Below are 27,500 nucleotides of genomic sequence, written 5' to 3' on the forward strand. Positions count from 1 at the left end.
GTTTCCATAAGCAACCTTGCCCAGACTTGTACCTAAAGGGGAACTTTATGGGTGCAATGCCATGGTCATTGATGACTGAAGGGTGTCTTTGCGCCTTTATATATTGAGTAGTATGCTTTATGTTACTAGAATACTTTGGTTTGATCTACTAAAACATGCTACTCCTAAATTCTTCTTATACTAACTTTTTAATCAAAGTGAGGACAAAGTAGATTATTACAGAAGAGTCATATAATATGCAATAAAAACAAAACCAAATGTTGATATTTTGATATTTTGATATTTTGAATGTATTTAATATGCATGTTTTGGGTAATTATGCAGGAAATTTATTACATAATTCCTTTCTCAGTTAAAACATTTTAAGTATTTGATCAGTCTATATGTATATATGTATAATATATGTATTATGGCTATAGCCTCTGGCTGACCAAAGCCTTGTGAGTGGAGTTGGTAGATGGAAACTGATGGTAGCCCATCATACATACATATATATATATACATATATATATATATATCACAATTTAGCTAGGTGTTAAATAACCACCTAAGGGATATTTATATCCGAAGAATTTACTTGTTTTTATTGCCTATGCCAATAACAATGTTATGAACTATCACTCTTAACAAATACATAAATAAATAAAATAAACATACAGTTTATCAATATATAAATTAGAACTGGAAACGTAAACAATAAATTGAACAATTAAATAATTTAATCATTAAATGATAAATTCAATTCAATTTAATTATTTTATACAAACAAATGACATGGCTCATAAATTACAGCTGTTTCCACTTCATTAATAAAACCGAGTTTTTCAAGAATAATAAAATCCTGTTTAAATATAATGAGGTTTCATCAAATCAACATATCTTCTTAGATATTTCGTGAAAAATAGCAATTGAAAGTATTTATAACTGCTAATGCTTTCCAAAAAAACACTTGTTGAGAGCGAGCTTAATCCTAAATAAATAATCTAACTGAAATTATGTAAATTGCTAAATTTAAATTTATTAGTATTTATGTATGTATGTATGTATGTATGTATGTATGTATGTCTTTCTGTCTGTGTTTTTCTCCCACCACCATCAATGTTGCTGTGCTTAGGCCCCCCGTAACTTAGTGGTTTGGCAATGGGGTTCAATACAATAAGTACTAGACTTACAAAGAATAAGATCTGGGGTCGATTTCTTTGACTAAAACACTTCAAGGCAGTGCTCCAGCATGGCCACAGTCAAATGACTGAAACATACAAAAGAATAAAACAATATATATATGTGTATGGGGGTCTTAAGCAAGGATGCATCCTGGCACCAACCTGTCTCTCTTTATACATGGCCTCCATGTTCAATGAAATCCCACTAGACTCATCTTCCATCAACATGCGTTATTGCTTGGATGGTGGACTCTTCAATCTCACACGTCTCCGCGCAAAGATGAGGACCTCTGCCTTTTCAGTCTGTGAAATGCAGAATGCCGACAACAATGCCACCCCAAGCCAGACCATAGATGGCCTACAAAGGTCGGCCGATCTTTACAAAGCAGCTTATGAATGCTTCAGGATGCAGGTAAACATCTTAAAGACCAAGATCCTGATCCAACCTGCATCAGGCCAGAACAGTTCACCCATGAACATTAGCATCAACGGCCAACCCATAGAAGAAGTTGAACACTTCTTATACCTTGGGTGTATTCTTTTGAAGACCCCCATGTGTGAAAAGGACTTGGAGAACCGGATCAGGGCGATCCACTCTGCCTTCGGTAGACTCAGCCAGTGTGTATTCTTCAATCACACACTGACCATCTGGACAAAGGTCATGGTCTTCTCTGTTATTGTCCTATTAACTCTTCTCTGTGCTTGTGAGACTTGGACGCTGTACCGCCATGACTTCAAGCACCTTGAATGCTTCCAGCAATCCATCTATGACAGCTCTTCAATATTTGATGGGACGATCATTTTACCAACAATGAGATTCTACACTGCGCCTCACTACCAAGCGTCAAAGCCACCATTCTTCGCTATCGTCTCTGCTGGGCAGGTCACGTCCAGCATATGGAGCCCTCTCCTCTCCCAAGGATCATGCTCTATAGGGAACTTGCAATCAGAACAAGATCGAGAGGAAGCCTGAAATTCCTTTCTAAAGACCAGCTCAAATGGACCCTAACACCCAGCCATCCTCATGGGAACAGATTGCCATGGATAGGACAGCCTGGAGGACTGCTATCTGCAATGGAGTCAGCTCCTTTGAGCAGAACAGACAACAGAATGAGGAGGTAAAATGCAGGAAAAGAAAGGAGCGTCTTCAACATTCTCGTCCCACACTGACCATCCTGTACGAATTCTGCCCACAACTCTTTCACCACTGGCTTGGACTCCAAAATCATATTCAGCACAAACATCTGCCGAGGAGACTGAATGGAGACTGATGAACCCAATACTCAGATATGAGCTGGAGCCGACAATATATATAGTCACAATGAGAATATTTAAACCTCTTATAGGGATAGATAGACTGATTTAGTTTATCAAATTTTGAAGATGTATTTCTTCAATGAATTTATCATATAAAATATTGTCAAATAGCGAACCTTATTGTTGAGTTAGAAAATAGAGAGATCTAAAGGATAAACATGTCTATATAGTCTGTGGTGGTGGTCGTGGTGACAGGGTTGTGGTTATTTTGATGTTGATGCTACTGCTAATGATGATTATGTTATGTTTAGATAAGTATGATGTTGATACTGTTGATGATGATGATGATAATTACAATGCTGCTGATGATAATGATGATGATGACGACGACGACGACGACGGTGGTGGTGGTGGTGGTGTCAGTTATGATGATGATGATAGTGATGATCATAATGGTGATGATGATGACGATTATTATTATTATTATTATTATTATTATTATTATTATTAATATGATCATGATGATGATGATGATGAGTATGATACTGTTGAACATCTCTGTCTGTCTTTTATTACATAAAACACTGAAATCTCTCTCTCTCTTTCTTTCTCTCTCTCTCTCTCTCTCTCTCTCTCTCTCTTCCACATCTGCCTGTTTGCTTGCCTGCCTCTCTGCCTGTCCTCCTACATGTCTGTCTGTGCGTCCCCATCTGTCTTTTACACACACACTCATTCTATGTCTATCTGTCTATCTGTCTGTTTGTCTCCTGCCCCCCACCCCCCCACCCCTGAAAAAACAACATGCTTCCCAAGTATATTTCAGTATGCATGTGCGATTGTGGTTTTGTCTTACCACGTCGGTGATGACGGCGATAGGGGTGGGGTGGGGGTAGAATCATCATATGTGACATAAACACACATGCTCACACACACACACACACACACACACACACACACATGCATAGACATAAATGCACACAGACACATGCATGTATGCGTGCCACACACAAAATGACATACACACACAGACACACACAGACACACACACATACACTCATATAAACTGACACACACTCCCATATAGACATACGCAAACTCGCACACACACAAACTGACACACATATAGACACACATACACATAGACATACACACACTCACACAAACTGTTACACATAGACACACACATGCACAAAAACACACAAATACACACACACCAGTTGCTCTCAGGTATGTGTTTGTAACATGGTTAATGTTTTTATGCATGCATAAGAGTTACATACTTAAAAATTTAGATTATTATTATTATTATCATTATTATTATTATTATTATTATTATTATTATTATTATTATTATTATTATTATTATTACCTCTGCTTTATCGAAGGCGGAGGCATTGTTTTTAGTCATGTTTGTTTGTCCGTGGAGAAGATATCTCAAGTACCACTGGATGGATTCGGATGAAACTTTCAGGGAGGTTTGGCCTGATGACTGGCACGAACTGATTAAATTTTGGGATCTCTCTGATACCGGACAAGGATACTGGATTATTTTTATGTTTTTTTACTTAATTTTTGAGAGCAGTTGGGTTCATTTTTATCATTCTCGTTTGTGAGAGCAGTTGAGTTTATTTCAGATATTCTCGTTAAAAATCACCTCTGGCTAATTGTTGAGAGAATGTTGTTCATGTTGCCTTGGCAGAAATTTGCGCTCTCTGAGTGCTCTTGTTATTATTATTTTGTGGCATTTTGTCCATCTTTATGTTCTGAGTTGACTTAGCCTTTCATTCCTTTGGGATCGATAAAATAAATACCAGTTGAATACTGGGACCAATGTAATCAACTTGCTCCCTCCTTCAAATTTTCAGGCCTTGTGCCTATTGTAGAAATGACTGGCCCTCCCTTTACATTGTATACTGTGAATACTTTCTCTTATTCGTTTCAGTCATTTGACTGCAGCCATGCTGGAGCACTGCCTTTAGTCGAACAAATCAACCCCAGTGTATATATATATATATATATATATATATATATATATATATATACATACACACACACACACACACACACACACACACATACATACGTGTGCATGTGTGTATGTATATAAGTGTGTGTGGCTGTGTTTGTTCCCCTGCCATCACTTAACAACTGATGCTGGTGTGTTTATATCCCTGTAACTTAGCAGTTCAGCAAAACAGACTGATAAAAAGCTTACAAAGTATAAGTCCTGGGGAGGGGGGGGGGTGGAATTTCTTCAAGGTAGGGCTCCAGCATGGTCGCACGCAGTCAAATGACTGAAGCAAGTAAAAGAATAAAAGAACAACAGAAGGGTTAATTTCGGGCCCCTTATTTAGTGCCATTTATTTATTTGTATATTTTGTATTTATTTATGTACTTATTTGTTTTGCTCTCATTTCAGGGCTTGGTAGCCTAGACGAGGTGCGGTTGGTTAGTGATCTGTTTGACAAAAATGGCTACAACCCATTGATTCGGCCAGTTAGACATGTAAACGAGACTATTGTTATCAGTTTTAGTCTTGCGTTGAGTCAGCTCATTACCGTGGTAAGTATGCAAATTTGTCATCTTAACGAGCTTCGTTGATTATTTGCACTAATAATTACTAGCCCACATGGTTAGCAAAAAGAAAAAACAAGACAAAGCAGAAATTGCTTTGATATGGTTTGTACATCTGGTGTGTCCTTCAGAAGTGGTTGGCATTAGGAAAGGCATCTAGATATAGAAACCATGCGAAAGCTGACACTGAAACTCCATGTTGTCTTTATTTTCATTGGATTCTAAAGAATTGTCCAGTGCTTACTTCCATGAAAGATGGACATTAAATGATAATGATGAGGTTGTTGTTGATGATGATGATGTTGATGATGTTCATGATGTTCATGATGATGATAGGAAGAGGTAAAAAACAGTGGGGATTAGATATCTTGTTGTACCCTCAACGTATGGAATTGGGAATGTGGCTGGGTAGAGGATTCATGAATGTATGGGATTGGGAGAAATAGGGAAAGGGTGTAGACGCATATATACGTGTGTGTGTGTGTGTGCATGGCTGTGTATGTGTGCGCGTGAATAAAATTAATGGACAAGTGCTGAGGGGTGGATTCAGTGAATGACAGATAAGAGTTTCGCAGGCTGGGGTCCAATGATGCATAGGTGAGGTTGGGTGCAGTGGTGGTGGTGTTGGAGGTGTGTACCCAAGTGCAGCTGAATAGGAATAATGATACAGTCGACAGGGAAATGCTGCGAGTGTGTGTGTGTGAGAGAGAGAGAGAGGGATAGAGAATGAAAGAAAAAGAGAGAGGTGATATGGGACTGGATTGGTTGCCAGAAAGAGAGAGAGTGTGTGTGTATGTATGTGTGTGATGTGTGTGCATGCATGTCTGTGTGTACATGTGTGATGGGTGGGTGGCTGTTCAGAGAGGCAGTATATAGTATGTGGGGAGAGTTAGAAATGAAAGGTAGTGGGAGAAATAAAAGAGAGAATTCAGTGGCTCAGGAGCTGGTGGGGGGCATGAGGGTGGGGACGGCGTGATCGATTTTGGTGAATGATGTTTACGTCATAGTGACAATATGATTACCGCTATTATGTACATATATAAGACCAGAGCGACCTCACACGCGGCTAAATATTCCAAACTGGACACTTGCGGAATTTCCTTGGCACCGATATCACAACCATTTATAATTCATTATTTGTTTGTGTGTATGTGTGTGTGTGTATGTATATATATATATATATATATATATATATATATATATATATATATATTATATATGTATGTATGTATATATATATTATATATGTATGTATGTATATATATATTATATATGTATGTATGTATATATATATTATATGTGTATGTATGTATATATATATATATATATATATATATATATATATATATAATATAGACCTCATATACTTATTAACTATTATTGGTAGTAACCAATATTTTATTGGTGCCGACACATAAATACCTGAAAATAGATGACCTGGCATACATGAATGGAGAAACTACTTAATGAAAGCAAAGCAGTTTCTCTTTCTCACTCTCAAATTCTCTTTCTCTTTTCTCGTCTCTCTCTCTCTCTCTCCCTCTCCCTTTTTCACTTTATTTATCCATTCTTGTCTGACTATTTTTAGACATAGTTACATGTACACACAAGTATATACTTATATACATATACACTCATATATATATATATATATATATACGTGTGTGTGTATATATATATATATATATATATATATATATATATATACGTGTGTGTGTGTATATATATATATATATATATATATATATATATATATATTCTTTTATTCTTTTACTTGTTTCAGTCATTTGACTGCAGCCATACTGGAGCACCACCTTTAGTCAAACAAGTCAACCCCAGGACTTATTCTTTGTAATCCTAGTACTTATTCTATCGGCCTTTTTTGCCGAACCGTCAAGTCAATGGGATATAAACACACCAACATTAGTCGTCAAGTGATGGTGGGGGTACAAACTTAGATACACACACATAAAATTATAGTTTCAACTCAGAACTGCGGCCATGCTGATGCACCACTGTGTGATATAAATATATATATATATATATATATATATATATATATATATATACAAATATATGCATATATTTATATATTATTTATGTTATTATATGATCAAACGCCACGCACTGTCTCCAAGTATATATATACACATATATACAAGCATTCATGTATATACATATCTATCTATCCATCCATACACACATCCAGCTATCATTATACTTATACATACACACATGTATCCATCCATCCATCCATCTACCCACCTGCCCATCCATCTACTCATCCCCCCCATCTATCCACCTGCTCATCCATACATCTGCCCACCCATCCACCCTTCCACCCATCCTTCCCTCCATTCACCCATCCACCCACCCACACATCCATCCATCCATCCATCCATCCATCCATCCACTCATCTACCTTTCCATCCATCCTTCCCTCCATCCACCCACCTGTGCATCCATCCACCACCATCCTCTCCCACCCACCCACCCGCTCATCCATCCATCCATCCACATGTCTACCTTTCCACCCATCCTTCCCTCCATCCACTCATCCCTCCCCCATCCCCATCCACCCGCCCATCTATCCATTCCTTCCTCCCTCCACCACCACCCCATCCATCCATCCATCCGTTCACCCATCCACCCTCCCATCCATCCATCTCCATCCATCCATGCATCCATCCATCCACATGCATACATATATAGTTACTCAATGACTGCTGCACACAGCCTGTTCTAACTGACGCACTGAGCTGTACAGTGAGACATTGACATTAACACGCATTCTAGTCTCTCATTTGTCTGCCACCCACCCCCCGTCTCTACTGCTACTGCTGCTGCTGTCTACAATTAACAGTGCCACATGTACCCCCTGCACTATACACCACGCACCAGTGCACTGGTGCACCATGGCACCTTTGTAATGTGGCATTTATAGTTTGACACCTGACTAGCTGCCTTGGAAACCTGACAGACATCATTAAACGAGGAGGTCTCCTTCTTTTGACGACATTACAATATGCTGCAGTGCATGTGTGCACGTGCATGCTTGTGTGCATGTGTGTTGTATGCATGTGTGTGTGTGTGTGTGTGTGTGTGCAGGGTATTGTATATGTGCGGTGAGTGTGACTTGTGCTAATTCAGTAGTTTGTTGACTTTAAAATATAACATACCTATTTATACATCATTTTGTTATTTGTCTCTCTTCTCTCTTTGTCTATCTGTCTGCCTGTTTTTCTACCTGGCTGCCTGTCTATCTGTCTCCTTATGTCGATATATATATATATATATATATATATATATATATATATATATATTAAGGCAGCGTGCTGGCAGACACGTTAGCATGCCAGGCAAAATGCTTAGCGGTATTTCGTCTGTCTTTACATTTTGAGTTCAAATTTCGTCGAGGTCAACTTTGCCTTTCATCCTTTCGGGGTTGATAAATCAAGTACCAGTTGCGTACTGAGTCGATCTCATCGACTGGCACCCTCCCCCAAAATTTCGCACCTTGTGCCTAGAGTAGAGTCATATATATGTATGTATGTATGTCATCATCATCATCATCATCATCGTTTAACGTCCGCTTTCCATGCTAGCATGGGTTGGACGATTTGACTGAGGACTGGTGAAACCGGATGGCAACACCAGGCTCCAGTCTGATTTGGCAGAGTTTCTACAGCTGGATGCCCTTCCTAACGCCAACCACTCAGAGAGTGTAGTGGATGCTTTTACGTGTCACCCGCACGAAAACGGCCACGCTCGAGATGGTGTCTTTTATGTGCCACCTGCACAAGCCAGTCCAGGGGCACTGGCAACGATCTCGCTCGAAAATCCTACAGGAGCCAGTCAGGCGGTACTGGCAACGGCCACGCTCAAAATGGTGCATCTCATGTGCCACCCGCACAAGAACCAGTCCAGGGGCACTGGCAACGATCTTACTTGGCTTGCCGGGTCTTCTCACGCACAGCCCATTTCCAAAGGTCTCGGTCCGTAGTCATCGCCTCGGTGAGGCCCAATGTACGAAGGTCTTGCCTCACCACCTCAGCCCAGGTCTTCCTGGGCCTACCTCTTCCACGGGTTCCCTCAACTGTTAGGGTGTGGCACTTTTTCACGTAGCTATCCTCCTCCATTCTCACCACATGTCCATACCAGCGCAATCGTCTCTCTTGCACGCCACAACTGATGCTTCTAATGTTCAGCTTTTCTCTCAAGATACTTACACTCTGACGGGTATTCACATTGACATTACACATCCAACGGAGCATACTGGCTTCATTCCTTGCGAGCTTACGTATGTCCTCAGCAGTTACAGCCCATGTTTCACTGCCATGTAGCATGGTTGTTCGTACGCATGCGTCATACAGTCTGCCTTTTACTCTGAGTGAGAGTCCCTTTGTCGCCAGCAGGGGTAAGAGCTCTCTAAACTTTGCCCAGGCTATTCTTATTCTAGCAGCTACACTTTCAGCGCACCCACCCCCACTACTAACTTGGTCGCCCAGATAGCGGAAGCTATCGACTACCTCTAGTTTTTCACCCTGGAATGAGATAGAAGTTGTTTCCTGTTTGTTTGCAGTCTTTATTGCACCTGAACATCTGCCACAAACAAAAACTAACTTGCTAGTTAACCTGCCTTTGATGTTGCTGCACCTCTTATGTGTCCATAGCTTGCACCGGGTACATCTTATAGAGTTACTACCTACTCCTTTTCTACATACTGAGCAGGGCCATCTACCTGAAGGGGTTTGTATTTTATCTACCTTCCTACTTATTAGGATTTTGGTTTTAGCTAGGTTGACTCTAAGGCCCTTCAATTCTAGACCTTGCTTCCACACCTGAAACTTCTCCTCTAGTTCTGATAGTGACTCCGCAATTAGGGCAAGGTCATCAGCATAGAGGAGCTCCCAGGGGCAACCTGTCTTGAACTCCTCTGTGATTGCCTGGAGGACTATGGTAAATAATAGGGGGCTGAGGACGGAACCTTGGTGGACCCCTACCTCTACCCGGAATTCATTGCTGTACTCATTTCCAACCCTCACCTTACTGGCCGCATCTCTGTACATGGCTCGCACAGCTCTCACTAGCCATTCTTCTATCCCAAGTTTCCTCATTGACCACCAGATAAGGGATCGGGGGACCCTGTCAAAGGCTTTCTCCATGTCAACGAAAGCCAGGTACAGAGGTTTATCCTTGGCTAGGTATTTCTCTTGCAACTGTCTCACTAGAAATAAGGCATCAGTAGTGCTTTTACCTGGCACGAACCCAAACTGCATCTCATCTAAATTGATTCGCTCCCTAATTAGTTGGGCTATGACCCTCTCTGTAACTTTCATAACCTGATCTAACAGCTTGATGCCTCTGTAATTATTTGTATCTAAAGCGTCCCCTTTACCTTTGTAGCAGTTGACTATGATGCTGCTACACCAGTCATAGGGTATGACTCCTTCGTGTATCACCTGGTTCGTAATACGGGTGACTAGGCTATAGCCAACACTGCCAGATATTTTGAGCATCTCTGCAGTGATTCCTGATGGGCCGGGGGCTTTCCCGGTCTTCATACTCTTAATTGCTTTATCTACCCTGGTACTATCAACTCGGATAGCTGGTCCCTCTATTGGGTCGACATAAGGCAGGCTCTCTTTCTCCCATTCATTCTCTTTATTAAGCAATCTATCGTAGTGGCATCTCCAGACCTCTTTCTTTGCATCCTCATTTAATGCAAGCGTACCATCATCCATGCGAACACATTTCTCTCCTACAACATCACTATTCTCTCTCCTACACTGTCTTGCAACACGAAATACCTCGAGTCTTTGGTCCTCACGGCGCAGAACATTGGCAAATCTTTCCTTATCTGCTTCCCCTCTGGCTAAATAAACCTGTCGCCTAGCCTCCCTTCTGGCACATTGGTACAATTCCCTGCTACCACCGTTCTTCCAGTCCTTCCAAGCTTGTTTCTTTTGTCTAATAGCCCTGTCTACCTCCTTGTTCCACCACCACGTTACTCTGGGTTGGGAGGGGACCTTACACCACCCACAAATCTGGTCGGTGGCTTTTAACAGGTTGTCCCGCAGAAATCTCCAATTGTCTTCCACGTTGTATGATGCTATATCCCCTTCTATTTCGTTAAATGCTTCAAGTAACTTGTCTCTAAGTCTCTGTCCGTTTGCAGGGTCTTTAAGCTTCCACACCCTTCTTCTCCAAGCCTGTCTAATCCTGGGCACCCATTTTGCCTTGATCCCAAAGTCGCTAACTACTAATCTATGTTGTGGGGTACATTCTTCGCCAGGGTAGGTTTTGGCATTTATAAGCCGCCCTCTTTCCCTATTTCTGGCGAGGATGTAGTCGATTTGGCTAGAGTGTCTGCCGGAGCGGTAGGTGACTAGGTGACTGGCAGGTTTCCTGAAGTTGGTATTGCAGACCATAAGATTGGTTGCATCACAGAACTCCAGCAGTCTGGTTCCCTCCTCGTTGCGGGAACCGAAGCCATAGCCTCCATGTATGCCATGGAAGCCCCCAGCACGACGTCCGACATGACCGTTGAAGTCTCCAGCCACAAAGAGAAGGTCCCTGTCACTCGTCGACGAGGTAGTTTGCAAGAGGGTGTCATAGAATTGGTCTTTCAGACCATCTGGTAGCCCAGGTTGAGGTGCATAGGCTGAGATGACAGTAGCTAATCTATGATGAAGCACTAGTCTGATCTTAAGTACTCTGTCACTTACTCTAACGACCTCGATTACCTTATCCACCCATTTCTCCGCTAGAAGTATTCCTACGCCCCCGACCCCGTCAGTGTTCCCTGCCCAGAAAATCTTGTACCTGTGTTCTTTGCCTGTGAGGAACCTTGCAGAACCTCCTCTCCATCTTACTTCCTGGATGCAGCACATATCTACGCATCTCCGTTCAAGCATCTCAACAATTTCACCAGATCTACCTTTCAGCGTGCCGACGTTGAGAGTGCCAATCCTAACAGTATGGGTGTTGGGGGTGTGGGCCTGTAGCCTGGGAAGGGGAAAAGCAGTGTCGTTATGTATGTATATATATATATATATATATATATATATATATATGTAAGTAATGAAGTGAAAACAGCATAGACTTTGTTTGTCTTCTTACCCTCTTAGAGGATTTAAGTAAAATTATACAAATGTATCCGACTGATTAAATTAATTCTATTTATTTATTTATGCAGCTCAGGTAGTCCTGCATTTTAATTGATGTAATGATTGCATTGTTCAATTAAATGGAGCCACTTGAAATGGTCATATTGCATCACCTCTTGATATCCTGTTGCTTATTTTGATTTTATAAAGATATATATATACCAGAGTAAGCACATAAATGTGAAACAAGGTGGTAGAAATAGTCCTAGAATACTGGAGATAGAATAATATGCTTTATTAATAAAGCTGCAAAGACCTCCCAAAAACGGTTACTCAGAGTTTCACTTTCCTGTTACTCAGACTTTCAACAATTTTGGTTAAGATGCCAAGGCTTTTATTGCTGAACACTCTTCCAAATGCAACAAAGAATAGAAATGGCTTCTCTGATAATTTTTCCACTTGAATAATAAGATGTTTATATATTATTTGGTATTTGCAAATCATTTATATATGTGTGTGTGTGTATCATTTCATCATTCTTTGACAAGAATAGTGTTGACTGCAGGACAGCTGTCTGATGAAGGTTAAGCTTGCTGAAACCTTGAAGTCACTCTCAACATTATTCCTGTAAAAGAACATTTACTATTTATTCTACAGAAAGTATTGAGTATTCCTTACAAACATTAACACACACACACACATACAGACTTTCATATCTTTTCTGTCTCTTGTTCGATACCAGCTGTATTAATTGTGGTTTCTACGATCAGAGAAGATGGGAATCTTAGATTCCTTGATTTCATTTATTTTTTCTCATTCCATTTTTTACGTCAACCGTCTTTGCATTTTTCTTCTCATTTTTTTCTTATTTTCTCACTGTCTTGCATCCTTGTTTTTAAAATATATATAATGCATAAGAGCCTGTTTGGGGGTTCATGGTGAAATCTACAAACATACCTAATTAAAGTATTTTAACAAGTTGGAAGAACGTGAAGTAAAAGAAAATAATTTCTACATTAGTTTATTTACGTATATTAGTATTAATATTACAATGGAAAGTAAAAATTTTGTCATAGTTATTATAACTTAAAATCTATACTAACGTTCACAACAATTCAATCTTGTTGGATTTGAGTAATAAACATGGCATAAAGATTAGCCAATACTCAAAAGTGTGAGTGTTGTGGCATTGAGTAACAACCAACAAACACCGGAGAGTGAGTGTTGTGGATTTGAGTAACAACCAACGATCACTGAATAATTTCCCAAAAATCAGGGTTTTTATAACTGCTCATACACGAATTCTAAGAACCGTACATCGTGAAAGATTTCTTTAATGAAAGTTTAGAATTCGTATATGGGCAGTAATTTTTAACCAATGAGAAATCAACAATTTCTCCTGTTCGGGCAAACGAACCTGTGTCCTCTCTCCGCCTCGTATGAATTTGCTACAGTATCATAGAAGCACGAAACTATTAGTAACTCTTTTGGTTGTGTATTGAAATTGATATTAATCTCTCACTGGATGGAGTACATTTTTTGTTGATTCTACGTATATTGGATCTGAAAACTGTATATGTGTGTGCATGTGTGTGTCATTACAATAAAATTAAAAAATGATCTAGCAAGAGTTTGTCAAGCTTCAATGTTAGCTTCAGCATAGTTTCTACAGCTGGATGCTCTTTCTGATGCCAACCACATTGCAGTGTGTCCTGGGTGTTTTCTTTCTTTTTTTTTTTTGTGGCACCAACAACAGTGAGGTTGCCAAGTAACTTGCAAGACAGTAACTTGCAATTTCTGTGCTAATTTTCAAAACCCTATGTCTTTTTCACTAATTTCCTGTCATCCTCTCTCAGACTTCCATCCATGATGTTGCTGGAGTATGCAAGGCATCAAAGAAAGAAAGATTTGTTTTGAAACAGCATTTGCATCAGATTAACTTTGAATAACCATTGAGTTTCGTTAAAAATTTTTGAACAAATTTCTCTTCAGTAATAAGCCTTGAAAGCTCGTTAAGATTCCGCAGTCACATAGTTGAATTAATGATGTAGTATCTGAAGGCAAGACATTAATTTAGACGTTCTTTAAATGACAACGTATTTCTTGCGCATCACACAATTGTTAACTAACGACACTAGTTTTCTCACTTTAATTCCAAATCTCACTTAAGTAACCATTTGTTAAAAAGAACTACAATCATCCATGCATTTGCATGAGCACGGTAATGAACAGATAAAATTCTGACACCTCTAAATCACCAAGGATTTAATCTTTGTCCAATCACTAGAAGCTCTTCTTTCTATCTCTTCATATTAACGCAAAATAAAAAAAAAAAGGAAAAATCCATATTATAACTTGCCTTTTTTGAAGATTAAAATCCTTCAGCATTTTTCATTTTTAAACAAAGCAGAAATATAAAACCCTGTTTCATTTGCATTGTAAATATTCTCCAGAGAATATTCAGCAATATTTCTTTTTTTCTTTTTGTTTTGCCATTTTCTGAATTAATCTTCACTTTGAGCTGATACAAAAATCACCATCATTTACTTTTTTTACTCTAACTATATACACAACACAATACTCTTATACTATTCATACCTGTTAGACCATCCATCAGGTGGTGTGAAATATTTTAGGTTTACCAAAACTCTTATTTGTGTTCATGCTTCAGCAATCCAGTAATGGAACCATTCATTTCACAAAAATTGCCAAATCAAATTTTCAATGCCAACTCAATTTGATTACCTTCACTAGATTGTACTCTCTTATAATCTGTATATCTTTAATAAGAGCCATTAGAGGACAAGATATCTTGTAGTATTTACTTTGTAATCTCTGTGACTATTATAATCATTAAATGTCCATGTTTCATGCTGGTATGAGTAGGGCTGTTTGACAGGACCCAGTGAGTCGAAGGACTGCATGGTGCACCATGGTTTCTACAGCTAGATGACCCTCCTAGCACCAACCACTTTACAGAGTGTGTTGGGTGCATTTTTCATGCTACCAGCACCAGTGAGGCTTTCATGCAGTTTACAGGACTATGAACTCTAGGAGAGGGCAACTTTATGCTGGATGAGAGACAAAAGAGGGGTTAAAGTATGAAGGAAGGAGCCAGAACAGAACTGGCTTCTCGTATTATAGGAGAGAAGGCAGAAGTGATTGAGTTCAGCCAAAAAGCAATTGAAGGAGGAAAGTAGATGGCTGGCAATGCTGAACAACAGAAAAGGAATGTTGGAAACAGTAGATAGGAGAAAGACAAAAGAGAGATGATGTTAGGTAAGTTACTGGAGTGAATGGCTGGGAGAAATGGGCTGGCATTGTGCTTGATGAAAGTGAAAGACATTTAATGGTGGTGGAGGTTGGGATATTTGTTGTGTGGGTGGTGGGTAGTGAGGCTGAGTTGTCATCCCGGCAAGGTCAACTTTGCTTTTAATCTTTCCAGGGTTGATAAAAATAAATACCAATCTGGGGCAGAACTGTTGGAAGGTCGAACAAGATATTTTGGATGTCTGTTCTGAACCTTTTCAACCCTTAAAGTAATACTGATAGAAAGTTGTGTCAGCCTGAGTTAGTGGCTTCATTCTTGGATAAGCATCACTAGCATCTGATGGGTACAGGGTTCAATTCCCCATAGCTGCCAGCTGGCAACATTTTATCATCATCTAGGTGTAAACTCCCATTCTTTCTCTGCTGTTTTCACAGCTATACTGCATTCAAAATTTACTTTCTTTTCTGTAAAATACCAACATATTTGGAACTTCCGAAGTTCGTTCATAAATGTTGTCACACATATATATGTATGCATGCATATGTGTGTATAGGTACATGGCTTAGTGTTTAGAGTGTTGGAGTCATGATCATAAGATTGTGGTTTCAATTCCTGGACCAGGTGATGCATTCTGTTCTTGAGCAAAACATCTCCTTTCATGCTGCTCCTGTTTATATATCTGAAAATCTAGGAAACTGGCTCTGTGCCCCTTATGGAATGATGTGGACTAACCATATATGTATTTACATGTGTGTGTCTGTATGTGTGTATGTCTATATATATATATATATATATATATATATATATATATAAGACAATATGTGCTTGCTAGTACAAGACCCACATTAGTATCCTCACTCATATCACTATCGGACCAAGAGTTTAACTACGGTCTGTCCATAGCACTTACTTAGCATTACCTGACACTCTTTGGGTCTTCTAGATACCAATACCTCTCATATATGTGTGTGTAATATTTTGGACTAATGGGTATATGTTGATTAGTGTGTTGAAGTGTTGAGCAAAGCACTGGCACAGTTTACACTACCTGGTATCATCCGCAATTGGGGTATATTTCTGTTGGATCTACTACAACTTATTTTCTCAGCTAACACTGCAGAATTCTATTCTTGATTAAGTAACCAGAAGACGAATTTGGTATTAGTCTTTATTTTATACAACAGTTATTTTGACCCCTCCTGCTACTGTCCTTTATGGGTGGGATTCTGTGCATCATGCTAGTAACAACATGACTGCCCAAACTGAAGATCTTTAACATGACACCACTTTATGCATGGATGTACTTGATGTGACCCAGACTGCAAAATGGATGCAACACAACTTGATATACAGAATCCTACCCATAAAGGACAATAGCAGGATGGGTGGAAACAATCGTTGTACAAAATAAAGACTAATATCATATCCATCTTCTGGTTACTCAAGCAATTATCATATATATAATGTAATCAGAATCAGTGGTTAAAAACAACTAAGGGATAAAATATCCTTATATATACTACCGGTATCCATTACCCATGTTATCTCTGAGCATGAATATGGAGACACACTATGCTCATAAAGTGCAGGCAACAACAGAATAAACAAAAGTTTATCAGGAAACAAATATAAGTAATCAGAAAATGGAGAAAACCTCATATCAGCAAGCACATCAATTGGACCACGTTTATAGCTTATTTTTAATACAAAACATGACATAACATTTATGTGACATAAATATTACGGCCGTTCCCACATCCGGTGCCAACCAATATTTACAAATAGTTGTGAAAATAAAATTCTTCATAGGACATTTGAATCAGGGCATGGGGCTTCATCAGAGTAAAACAAAAGCATCCAAAATAAACAAAAGGAAGGAATAAGAAAGAAAACATGATCTAGAAAAGAAGCCTAAAAGCCCAAAATATTAAAAGCATATAATCTACCATCTTAGGGCTACTTCGTAGATTACATGCTTGGTAGATTATATGCTTTTAATATTTTGGGCTTCTAGGCTTCTTTTCTAGGTCATGTCTTCTTTCCTATTCCTTCTTCCTTTTGTTTATTTTGGATGCTTTTATTTCACTCTGATGAAGATTTGTAAACATTGATTGGCACCGGATGTGGAAACAGCCGTAATATTTATGTCACATAAATGTTATGTCATGTTTTGTATCAAAAATAAGCTAAAGATGTGATCCAATTGATGTGCTTGTTGATCTGCGGTTTTCTCCATTTTCTGATTATATATATATATTTAAACTAAGAATAGTCTGTCGCTATGTTCTGAGTTCAAATTTTGTGGAGGTCGACTTTGCTTATAATCTTTTCAGGGTCGATCAATTAAGTACCAGTTACACACTGGGGTCAGTTTAATCGACTTAATTCTTTCCCCAAAATTTCAGGCTTTGTGCTTATAGTAGAAAGGGTTTTATATATATATATATATATATATATATATATATATATATATATATATATATGTAAATACAACAAACACACAGACATGTATATGATACAAATATGCTAAAAACACACAAGGTAATTTTCTAGTAAAACTGACTGAATAATTTGATACGGATTGTTAGGCTTGAGTCTCATAATTCAATTATATATTTTATAGTCAGTAGCAGCTGTTGGCACTACCCGAATATCCTGGTCTGGGAGTTTAATTATTCAGACGTGCGTGACTAAATACTGCTGATTGTACCACATGTTACCACATGGATGTTTGGTTGCAGCAAAGATCACTCAGGTTTCATTCTCTCTGACCTTTCATTGGAAGATTATATGTATGTTTGTAATGATTAATATGTGTGTGTATATATGTATGTCTGTATGTATGTATGTGTGTGTGTACTTTTATATATATATATGTATATATATATTAAAATGATGATTATATATACATGTATGTATGTATGTGTTTATATATATATATATATATATATATATATATAACCTCAGTGGCATGGAGAGGGGAGACTGGTAGGCATGGACAACTGCTGGTTTTCCATAAACAACCTTGCTCAGACTTGTGCCTTGGAGGGGAACTTTTTAAGCGCAATCCCAAAGGGGGTGTATATATATATATATATATATATATATATATACACACGTGTGTGCGTGTGTGGTTAAAATGCTTGCATCCTAGCTATACAGTTTCCAGTTCAGTCCTTGCGTGGGCAAGTGACTTTAAACTGGAAGCTAAACAAGGATTTGGTAAATAGAAACTCTAAGAATTGTGGACATTAACACAAGTCCAAATTTAATCCATAAAAATCTTCCCTAATATCTTTCCATCACAACCTGTGCCAGAAAACCTTATTACTATTCAACAGAGCTGCACCTACCTCAGAAATTTTTAAATTAAGAGGGACTACATAAAGCCAAGTGGAGGCACATGGCCTAGTGGTTAGAGCAGTGGACTCACAGTCAAGGGATCATTGGTTCGAATCTCAGACCAAGTGATGTGTGTGTGTTTATAAGTGAAACACCTAAGCTCCACATAGCTCTAGCATAAGATAATGGCGAAACTCTGCTAACTCTTTCACCACAACTTTTTCTCACACTTTCCTCATCATGCATGTAGCAGCTCACCAGCGACTGACTGGTGTCCCATCCAGGTGGGGAACCTATACGCCAGGAAACTGGCCCTTGGCCAGGCATGGCTCAAGAAGGAACAAGAGCTAAGGTGAACTCAAATGTACCACACACTGATGAAGGCTAACCAGGCTAGAACTTCGAAGTCATTGTCAACACAATTCTTGTATAAAGGGTAAAGACTCCCTTTAGAATTGCACTTAAAAAAGTTCCCCTCCAAGGCACAAGTCAGAGCAAGGTTGTTTAGGGAAGACCTACCAGTCTCCCCTCTCGATGCCACTGAAGTTACAGGCTGATGGAGCTTGGCACCAAAGACGTTGCATCTCATTTCTAAAGCTGAGTGAACTGAAGCAATGTGAAATAAAGTGTCTTGCTCAAGAGCACAACATTCAGCCTGGTCTGGGAATCAAACTCACTATCTCATGGTTGTGAGCTCGACTCTCCAACCACTGAATCATATATATATATATATATATATATATATATATATATATATATGGTATGGTATATGAGTTCAGCAAAAATTTAGATTTGGATGAATATGGAGCTTAAGTTGAGGCACCAGAATTTAGTACGGTATTATCCATACAATTTCAAAATAAGGTGATTAGAATCAAAATAAGCTACAAGGATATCCAGAAGTAATGCAGTACGATCGTTTCATGCAACTCCATTTAATTGAACAATGGTTGCATTGTTCAATTAAATGGAGTTGTGTGAAACAATCGTTCTGCATTAACTCTGGATATCCTTGTTGCTTATTTTGAGATTATATATATATATATATATATATATATATATATATATATATATATATATATTGAGAGAGAGAGAGAGAGAGAGAAAGAGAGGTATATTTACTCATCCACATATACATACATGCACTATACCAAGGTGAAGATTAAATATACCCAATCTCCTCCTTCTCTTCCTCCTCCTCCTCCTCCTCTTGTTGAGACTGATGGGAAAAGCAAGAGAGAGAGAGATAAATAGACAGATAGGCAGAAAAAGAAAATCGTATTGCATTTGTGGGCAAATCAAGGTGGTGCTCCAGCATGACCACAGTCCAATGACTGAAACTAGTAAAAGGATAAAAGGGTCAAAGGAAATGAAATGTTGTGATTGGCTTTAAAGGTGTTGGTGTTCGTAGTGGTGGCAGTGGTGGTGGTGGTGACGATGGCAGCAGTTGTAGTGGTGGTGATAATGCTGGTGGTGGTGGTGCTAGTGCCATGGGTTGTATTAGCAGGGTATATATGTGTGTGTGTGCATACAGATTGTTGTAGTAGCTATGGAAACTACAGGTAGAAAAATAGTAGGGGGGGGGGTATGTGCTGGTTGCCATGGTAACGGTACACTAACTATAGTAATAAGGACTATGGTGGTAGTAGTGATGGTGTTGCTGTTATAGTTTTTGTTGTTGTTGTTGATGGTGGTGGTGTTATTGATTGTGGAAGTGTTGTTGTTGTTGTTGTTAGTGGTGGTGGGCGTGGTTAGGAAACTGTGTTGAGCAGTCTGTACCAGATGTTGTCAGGAGGTGGGGGCGGTGGAGTGGCGGTGGTGGTGGTGGTGGCTGCGGATATATGCGGCTTCTCTTTTTCTGTTAGTTGCTTTGTGATTGTGTATGTGCCACTATGTATGTGTGTGTGTGTGTGCGTGCGTGTGTGTGTGTGTGTGTGTGTGCGCGTATGTATCAGTGTAGATAGATAGACAGACAGACAGACAGAGAAAGAGAAACAGAGTTAAACAGAAAGTCAGACGCACACACACACATACATACACACATGATATATACTATATAATACATAAATTTACGTTATAATTTATATATATATATATATATATATATATATATATATATATATATATTCATGTCTTGCCATCTGTATTCACCCTTCCTGATTCTTCCATCATCACACTGTTTCCTAGTCACCTACTGGGACCTCTCGTGTTACCTTGTGGATAAGCTCTGGTCCCTCATCACCTTCTCTCCTTTTGGTTCCGTCTTGTCCATCTCCGTTCACAAAATAGATCTGAATCTTTTCAGTCTCACTGCATAGCACCTTGGGCAAGTGTCTTCGACTATAGCGCCAAACTGACCAAAGCCTTGTGAGTAGATTTGGTAGATGGAAACTGAAAGAAGCCCATTGTAGTATACACACACATACACGTGTGTGTGTGTATGTGCATGTGTGTGTTTGTCCCCCTCCACTTCTTGATAACCCCATAAGTTAGCAGTTCAGCAAAAAAGACTGGTAGCATATGGAACTGTTTTGACAAAATATAAGTACTTGGGATCAATTCATTTAATTAGAATTCCTCAAGGTGCTGCCCCAGCATGGCTGCAGTCTAGTGACCGAAACAAAGTATAAATGACAGAAGATACTCCAGATTTACTTAAGAAGGCCCCTGGCATGTGCACACACACATCAACATCATCATCAACTTTTAGTGTCTGTTTCTTGAAGGTTGTGCCCCAGCATGGCCACAGTCTAATGCCTGAAATAAATAAAAGGTAAAAGACATAAATATGCAAGTGGGGCTGTGTGGTAAGAGGCTTGCTTCCCAACCACACAGTTCTGGGTTCAGTCCCTCTGCATGACACAATGGGTAACTGTTTTTTACTATAGCCTCGGGCTGACCAAAGCCATGTGAGTAGATTTGGTAGACGGAAACTGAAAGAAGCCTATTGTATATATGTGTGTGTGTGTGTGTGTCTGTTCTCCGTCAGCATCACTTCATAGCTGATGCTGGTGTGTTTACACCCCCATAACTTAGCAGTTTGGCAAAAGAGACTGATAGAATAAGTACTAGGCTTACAAAGAATATGTCCTGGGGTCTATTCCTTCAACTAAAAACCCTTTAAGGACGTGCTCCAGTATGGTCGCAATCCAATTATTGAAACAAGTAAAAGAATAGAAAAAAGAGTGTGTCTTCTGCTATAGCCTCAGGCTGACCAAAGCCTTGTGAGTGGATTTGGTAGACGGAAACTGAAAGAAGCCTGTCGTGTATATATATATAGATAGGGTGATAAATTGAATATTAATTCAATTTAAAACCAAGTGGCCTAGCATATAAAAAAAATTTGAAAATTCAGAAAAAATTGTATTACAAGTGTATAAGGGATGACCGCTAGGTGGACATCCAATATGCTAGAAAGAGGTCATCAATGACCCAACCACAAAGAAAAAATAATGTTCTCCAGAAAAATTTCGCAAAACATCAGAACAGGACAAAATGAGAAATATACAGAATAAAGAATTAGCTATGTACTACAGTTTCGAACATTAACGTTTTACTTAACGTAACAACATCCGTGTTCTCGTCAGCATAGCCGTTCTAGAATCAGTATAATTTGCAGAACTATACATGAATTGTCTTCATGAAATAAGACTTGCATACAGTTCTACCGATTACATTGGGGCTATTTTTCAAAATGCCTCAGCTCCGGCACATAAAATTCCGGAAACAATTCTGCAGAGAATAATTCACTGCAGTATATGTTGCTGGCTGGAGAACATGACTATTTAAATTATTATTTATATAGATAGGGTGATAAATTGAATATTAATTCAATTTAAAACCAATTGGCCTAAGCATATTGGATGTCCACCTAGTGGTCATCCCTTATACATGTATATATATATATATGTGTGTGTGTGTGTGTGTGTCTGTTTGTCCCCTACCATTGCTTGACAACCGATGCTGGTGTGTTTACGTCCCCGTAACGTAGCAGTTCGGCAAAAAGATTCGATAGAATAAGTACCAGGCTTACAAAGAATAAGTCCTGGGGTGGGGGGTGGGGGGTGGGGGTCGATTTGTTGGATGTAAAGGCGGTGCTCCAGCATGGCCTCAGTGAAATGACTGAAACAAATAAAATAAAGAATATACATAAACACACACTCACACACACACATATGCGTGTACACTCACACACACACACTCACACACACGCACGCATGCTTTACAAGCATAGACACAGGACAGCTGGAGAGGAAGAAGGCAAAGTGGAGGCCTTACCACACTTCCCCTCCTCCACCCCGTCACACTTATTCACACACCTCTTACTCCCACCACCACTTTTACCCCCCCCCCCTTCCTCCTTATTTCAATACTGCTACACCTACCTACTGCTTCTGACTCTACTGTTGCTACAGCTGGGTCTGTCAACTTCCAGTATGTTCTACCGGAACAGCTGTCTGTTATGTAATATACTGAACACTTTCTCCAACATACAGGACCCTGGAGACTCTTTCACCCTCTCTCTCCCTCCCTCCCTCCCTCTCTTTATATCTCTGTCTCTCTCTCTCTCTTTCACTCTCTCGTATTTCTGCCTCCCTCTCTCACCCACTACATCTCTCTCTGTCTTTGTCACTCTCTTTGTATTTATCTGTCCCACTCTCTCATTCGTTATATGTCTGTCTCTCTCTGCCACTCTCTCTCTGTCACTCCATATATCTCTTTTTCCCTCTCTCACTCACTATTTCTCTGTCTCTCTCTCTGTCACTCCATATATCTCTTTTCCCTCTCTTTCTCTCTCTCTGTCACTCTATATATCTCTTTTTCCCTATCTCTCTGTCTCTCTCTGTTTCTCTGTTACTCACTCTATATATCTTTGTCTCCCTCTTTATATTTTGTCTGTCTGTCTGTCTGTCTCTTTGACATTCTCCCTCTCTATCTCTCTCTTTTTCTCTTTCAATGTAACTCTTCCTTTATTTCCTCCCCTTCTCTCTCCCCCTATCATTCTATTATCACTGTATAACTGCTTATATTAAAAGACAGTGTGTGTGTGTGTGTGTGTGTGTGTGTTTGGGCAAGCATGTGTGTGTGTACATTGGTAGTATGTTTATTTTGTATGAATGTGTTTGCATTTTCAAGTGTTGGTATGTGTGTATACATGTGTACATGCTTAAGCCTGTGTGTAAAAGTGTGTTTTATTGTGTGTGTGTGTATTTTAATCTGTTATGTTTAAGTCTTTGTATAGAAATGTGTTTTACTATGCATGTGTGTGCTGTATGTGTGCATGTGTACATTTAGGTATGTGTGGATGTGTACTCTGTTATGCATGTATGTATACACATACTTTTGTATGTATGTGCAGGCGTAGCTGTGTGGTAAGAAGGTTGCTTCCCAACCACATGGTTCTAGGTTTAGTCCCACTGCATGGCACCTTGGGCAAGTGTCTTCTACTATAGCCTCAGGCCAACCAAAGCCTTGTGAGTGGATTTGGTAGACAGAAACTGAAAGAAGCCCGTTGTATGGAGATATATATATATATGTATGTATTTGTGTGTCTGTGCTTGTCCCATCACCATCGCTTCACCAAGCATTTTGCCTGGCGTGCTAACGATTCTACCAGCTTGCCACTTTAATAATAATATTAATAATAATAAGCATCTGAAAACCTTAGAAATAACCTACATATTCCGTAAAGTAGTCTGTCTGTCTGTCTGAGGTCCTTGTTGTGACTTGACAAATAGTACGAACCCCTGGTAGACATAATATCTTCAATCAACAACCTCACGATATTGTATACTGTGCAACATCTGTAATAATAATAATAATAATAATCTTTTCTACTGTTGGCACAAAGCCTGAAATTTGGGGAGAAAGGATTAAGTCAATTACATTGACCCCAGGGTCTCAACTGGTATTTATTTAATCGACCCTGAGAGAATGAAGGGCAAAGTCAACCTTGATGGAATTTGAAATCAGAACTTCAAGATGGACGAATGCATTTTGCCCGGTGTGCTAACGATTCTGCCAGCTTACTGCCTTAATAATAATAATAATAATAATAATAATAATAATAATAATAATAATAGTAAATAATAATAATAATAATAATAGTAAATAATAATAATAATAATAATAGTAAATAATAATAATAATAGTAAATAATAATAATAATAGTAAATAATAATAATAAATAATAATAATAATAATGCCCTAATGCAGTTCCAAGCAGTGGTTCTCATGGCTTTTGATGTTAATTGATTGGAAGTGTCATCATGTACATTATTTTGTGGTGATATAGAAGATGGACTACAGTAAAATTCTGCTCAATACCACAGATTTGCTTGTCAGTTGTTTGACCTTAACCAGTTGAGCATTTCCCTTGGTGGCTGATGATATGTGCATCTCTGATCATGAGCAGAAGCAGTGGGGGAGCATTATAACCATGTGTTGAGAGGCATTCTTTGGAGTTTGGATAATTCACCTGTGGAAACATGGGTGTTTCGTTCAACATCCTTAAACAAACATTATTCAGGGACCTTTTGAGCGGGATGGTTTACTCGACCTGAAGAGAATTTTAACTGGGTCCTACCTGCAAGGTCATGCACCGTTTACTTCGATATAAGATGGCCATGTTGATCACATGTGGTTGTGATGCATATGTTTGGTGTACCCTTATCAGATGGGTAGTCATAATGGGTATATTGGGCTTTATATAATTGTACCCCAGTATCACTTTGATGGCATGCACTGCTCTCTCACTCAATAATAATGATAATAATAATAATAATCATAATCCTTTTCTACTCTAGGCACAAGGCCCAAAACATTTGAGGGAGGGGCCCCCAGTCAATTAGATTGACCCCAGTATGCAACTGGTACTTAATTTATAAACCTTGAAAGGATGAAAGGCAAAGTTGACCTCAGCGGAATTTGAACTCAGAATGCAAAGACAGATGAAATACTGCTAAGCATTTCACCCCACGCACTAATAATAATAATAATAATAATAATAATTAATAATGCCAACATTTGGAACCAAGTTTCTAAAGGTTTCTATTTGGTAATAGAATGTTTTGACAGTAAACAATGGTAGGACCATAGAAGCTATGTGAATATTTTAAGCTGTTCCCCATTGCCATTGGTGACTCTCTAAACCATATTATGTTAAGACTGGGAGCTTACTCTCCATATTTTAGGGTGACAGTTTAGATATAATACACATACATGTATATATATTGCTATGAAATTAATTTTTTTCCCTCTCTTTTGAATAGGATGAGAAAAATCAAGTTATGAAAACTAATGTTTGGCTCCAGATGGTGAGTACCTCACAAAGTTATTTTCATTTTGTTTTCTTATTTTTGTTTTATTTTTTGCAAATTACTCTGCACATTGGAGGTGGTTTTGAAGATGAGGCTGATGATTATAAGGATGCTGCTGATGATGATGAGGGTGATGTGATGAGTGATAATGATGATGGTGATGATGTTGGTGGTGGTCGTGTTGGTGTGGTAATGGTGGTGGTGGTGGTAATGATGAAGACAATGATACTGAAGGTGGTGGTGGTGGTGGTGGCAGTGGTTATGATGATGATATTGATGATGATGATGATGTACTGTTGATTAATGTTGGCATTAGTCCAGAATTGTTGGCTGCAAACGTTATCGAGTTTCAACAGCAAAGTACTCCGAGTTTAAATAACCCCAGAGTCTATGATTTGCAATAACCATCTTAATTGCATACAGCACTCAGGTGTATCTACAACAAATCAGAAAAGGGTAAGAGAGGGCACAGAAGCAGACATATAAGTCAATGAAAAGGACTGCAATGAAAGCTAAAAGTACATGCATAGTATGTACTTTTATATATATATATATATATATATATATATATATATATATATATATATGTATATATATCCAGGGTATGTAAGATATTTGAGGACAGATTTATTCTTATAAAACAAAACAGATATTTAATATCAGATAGTAACTTTATTTATCAAAATATGCTATGAGGATAAAGATAAACCTTCTTTTCTGTAATGTTATTCAACAAAGCCACCTTCGACTTCAACAGCTGCTTCTATATGAGATCTAAATCATCTCCATGCTCGAATCAAGTGGTCCTGGTTCAGTTTGGACATTACTATGGCTATGGCAGCTTTCATAGAATGTTTGGTGTTTTGGGGTTATGCAATCAGGAAAATTTTCAGCCATCCATTCCTGTGTTACTAGAGCCATGTGTGATAGTGCAGAGTCTAACTGAAGCATATATGGCCTTCCACTGCATACACTTTCTATCCAGGGCTTAGCAATTATTTCCAGGACCTCAATGTAGGCGGCAGAGTTAACTCTAAGGCCTTGTGGAAAGAAGCTTCCTTACTTCTTTGTCCTTCATTGCTGACAACCCCTAAAACTATGACAGTTGCTGGAAATTTTGTATGCATAACACTTGGAACTTCAGAAGGGTCTGCACATAACCATCTGTCATTTCTTCTGTTAACTTTTTGATCTTGGTCAAAGTTTTTCTTGTTTGAGAAAAATCAAATCAAATCTTCTGCTGGATTTTTCAGCTTGTTTAAGAGCCTTTTAGATCTGATGTAGTGATTTTCTTTCGCTTTTTCTGCCAAAGTGACCTTTCGTGTTCGTGGACAACATTTCTGACTGTTCCTTCTGACACATGGAGAGCTTTTGCAATTGACCTCATGAACTTTCTGGGATTATAATCAATGGTCTGTTGAGCTCCCTGGATAAATTCAGGTGTTCTGATGATTTCACAGCATTT

At 38.8% G+C, this 27,500-nt stretch overlaps 1 protein-coding gene across 3 annotated transcripts in view; it reads left to right on the plus strand.

Annotated features, from left to right (window-relative positions):
• The window catches only part of LOC106867565 (acetylcholine receptor subunit beta-like 1), a 341,431-nt gene that overhangs the window by 293,933 nt on the left and 19,998 nt on the right, over nucleotides 1-27,500 (plus strand). For all 3 annotated transcript variants that reach the window (XM_052972219.2, XM_052972220.2, XM_014912475.3), the window contains 2 exons: nucleotides 4,840-4,982; nucleotides 25,988-26,032. In XM_052972219.2, the coding sequence (XP_052828179.1) occupies nucleotides 4,840-4,982; nucleotides 25,988-26,032 (188 nt within the window). The remainder of the gene's footprint in view (nucleotides 1-4,839; nucleotides 4,983-25,987; nucleotides 26,033-27,500) is intronic.

Source organism: Octopus bimaculoides, chromosome 12, assembly GCF_046866305.1.
Source record: "Octopus bimaculoides isolate indiv1 chromosome 12, ASM4686630v1, whole genome shotgun sequence".
NCBI lineage: Eukaryota > Metazoa > Mollusca > Cephalopoda > Octopoda > Octopodidae > Octopus > Octopus bimaculoides.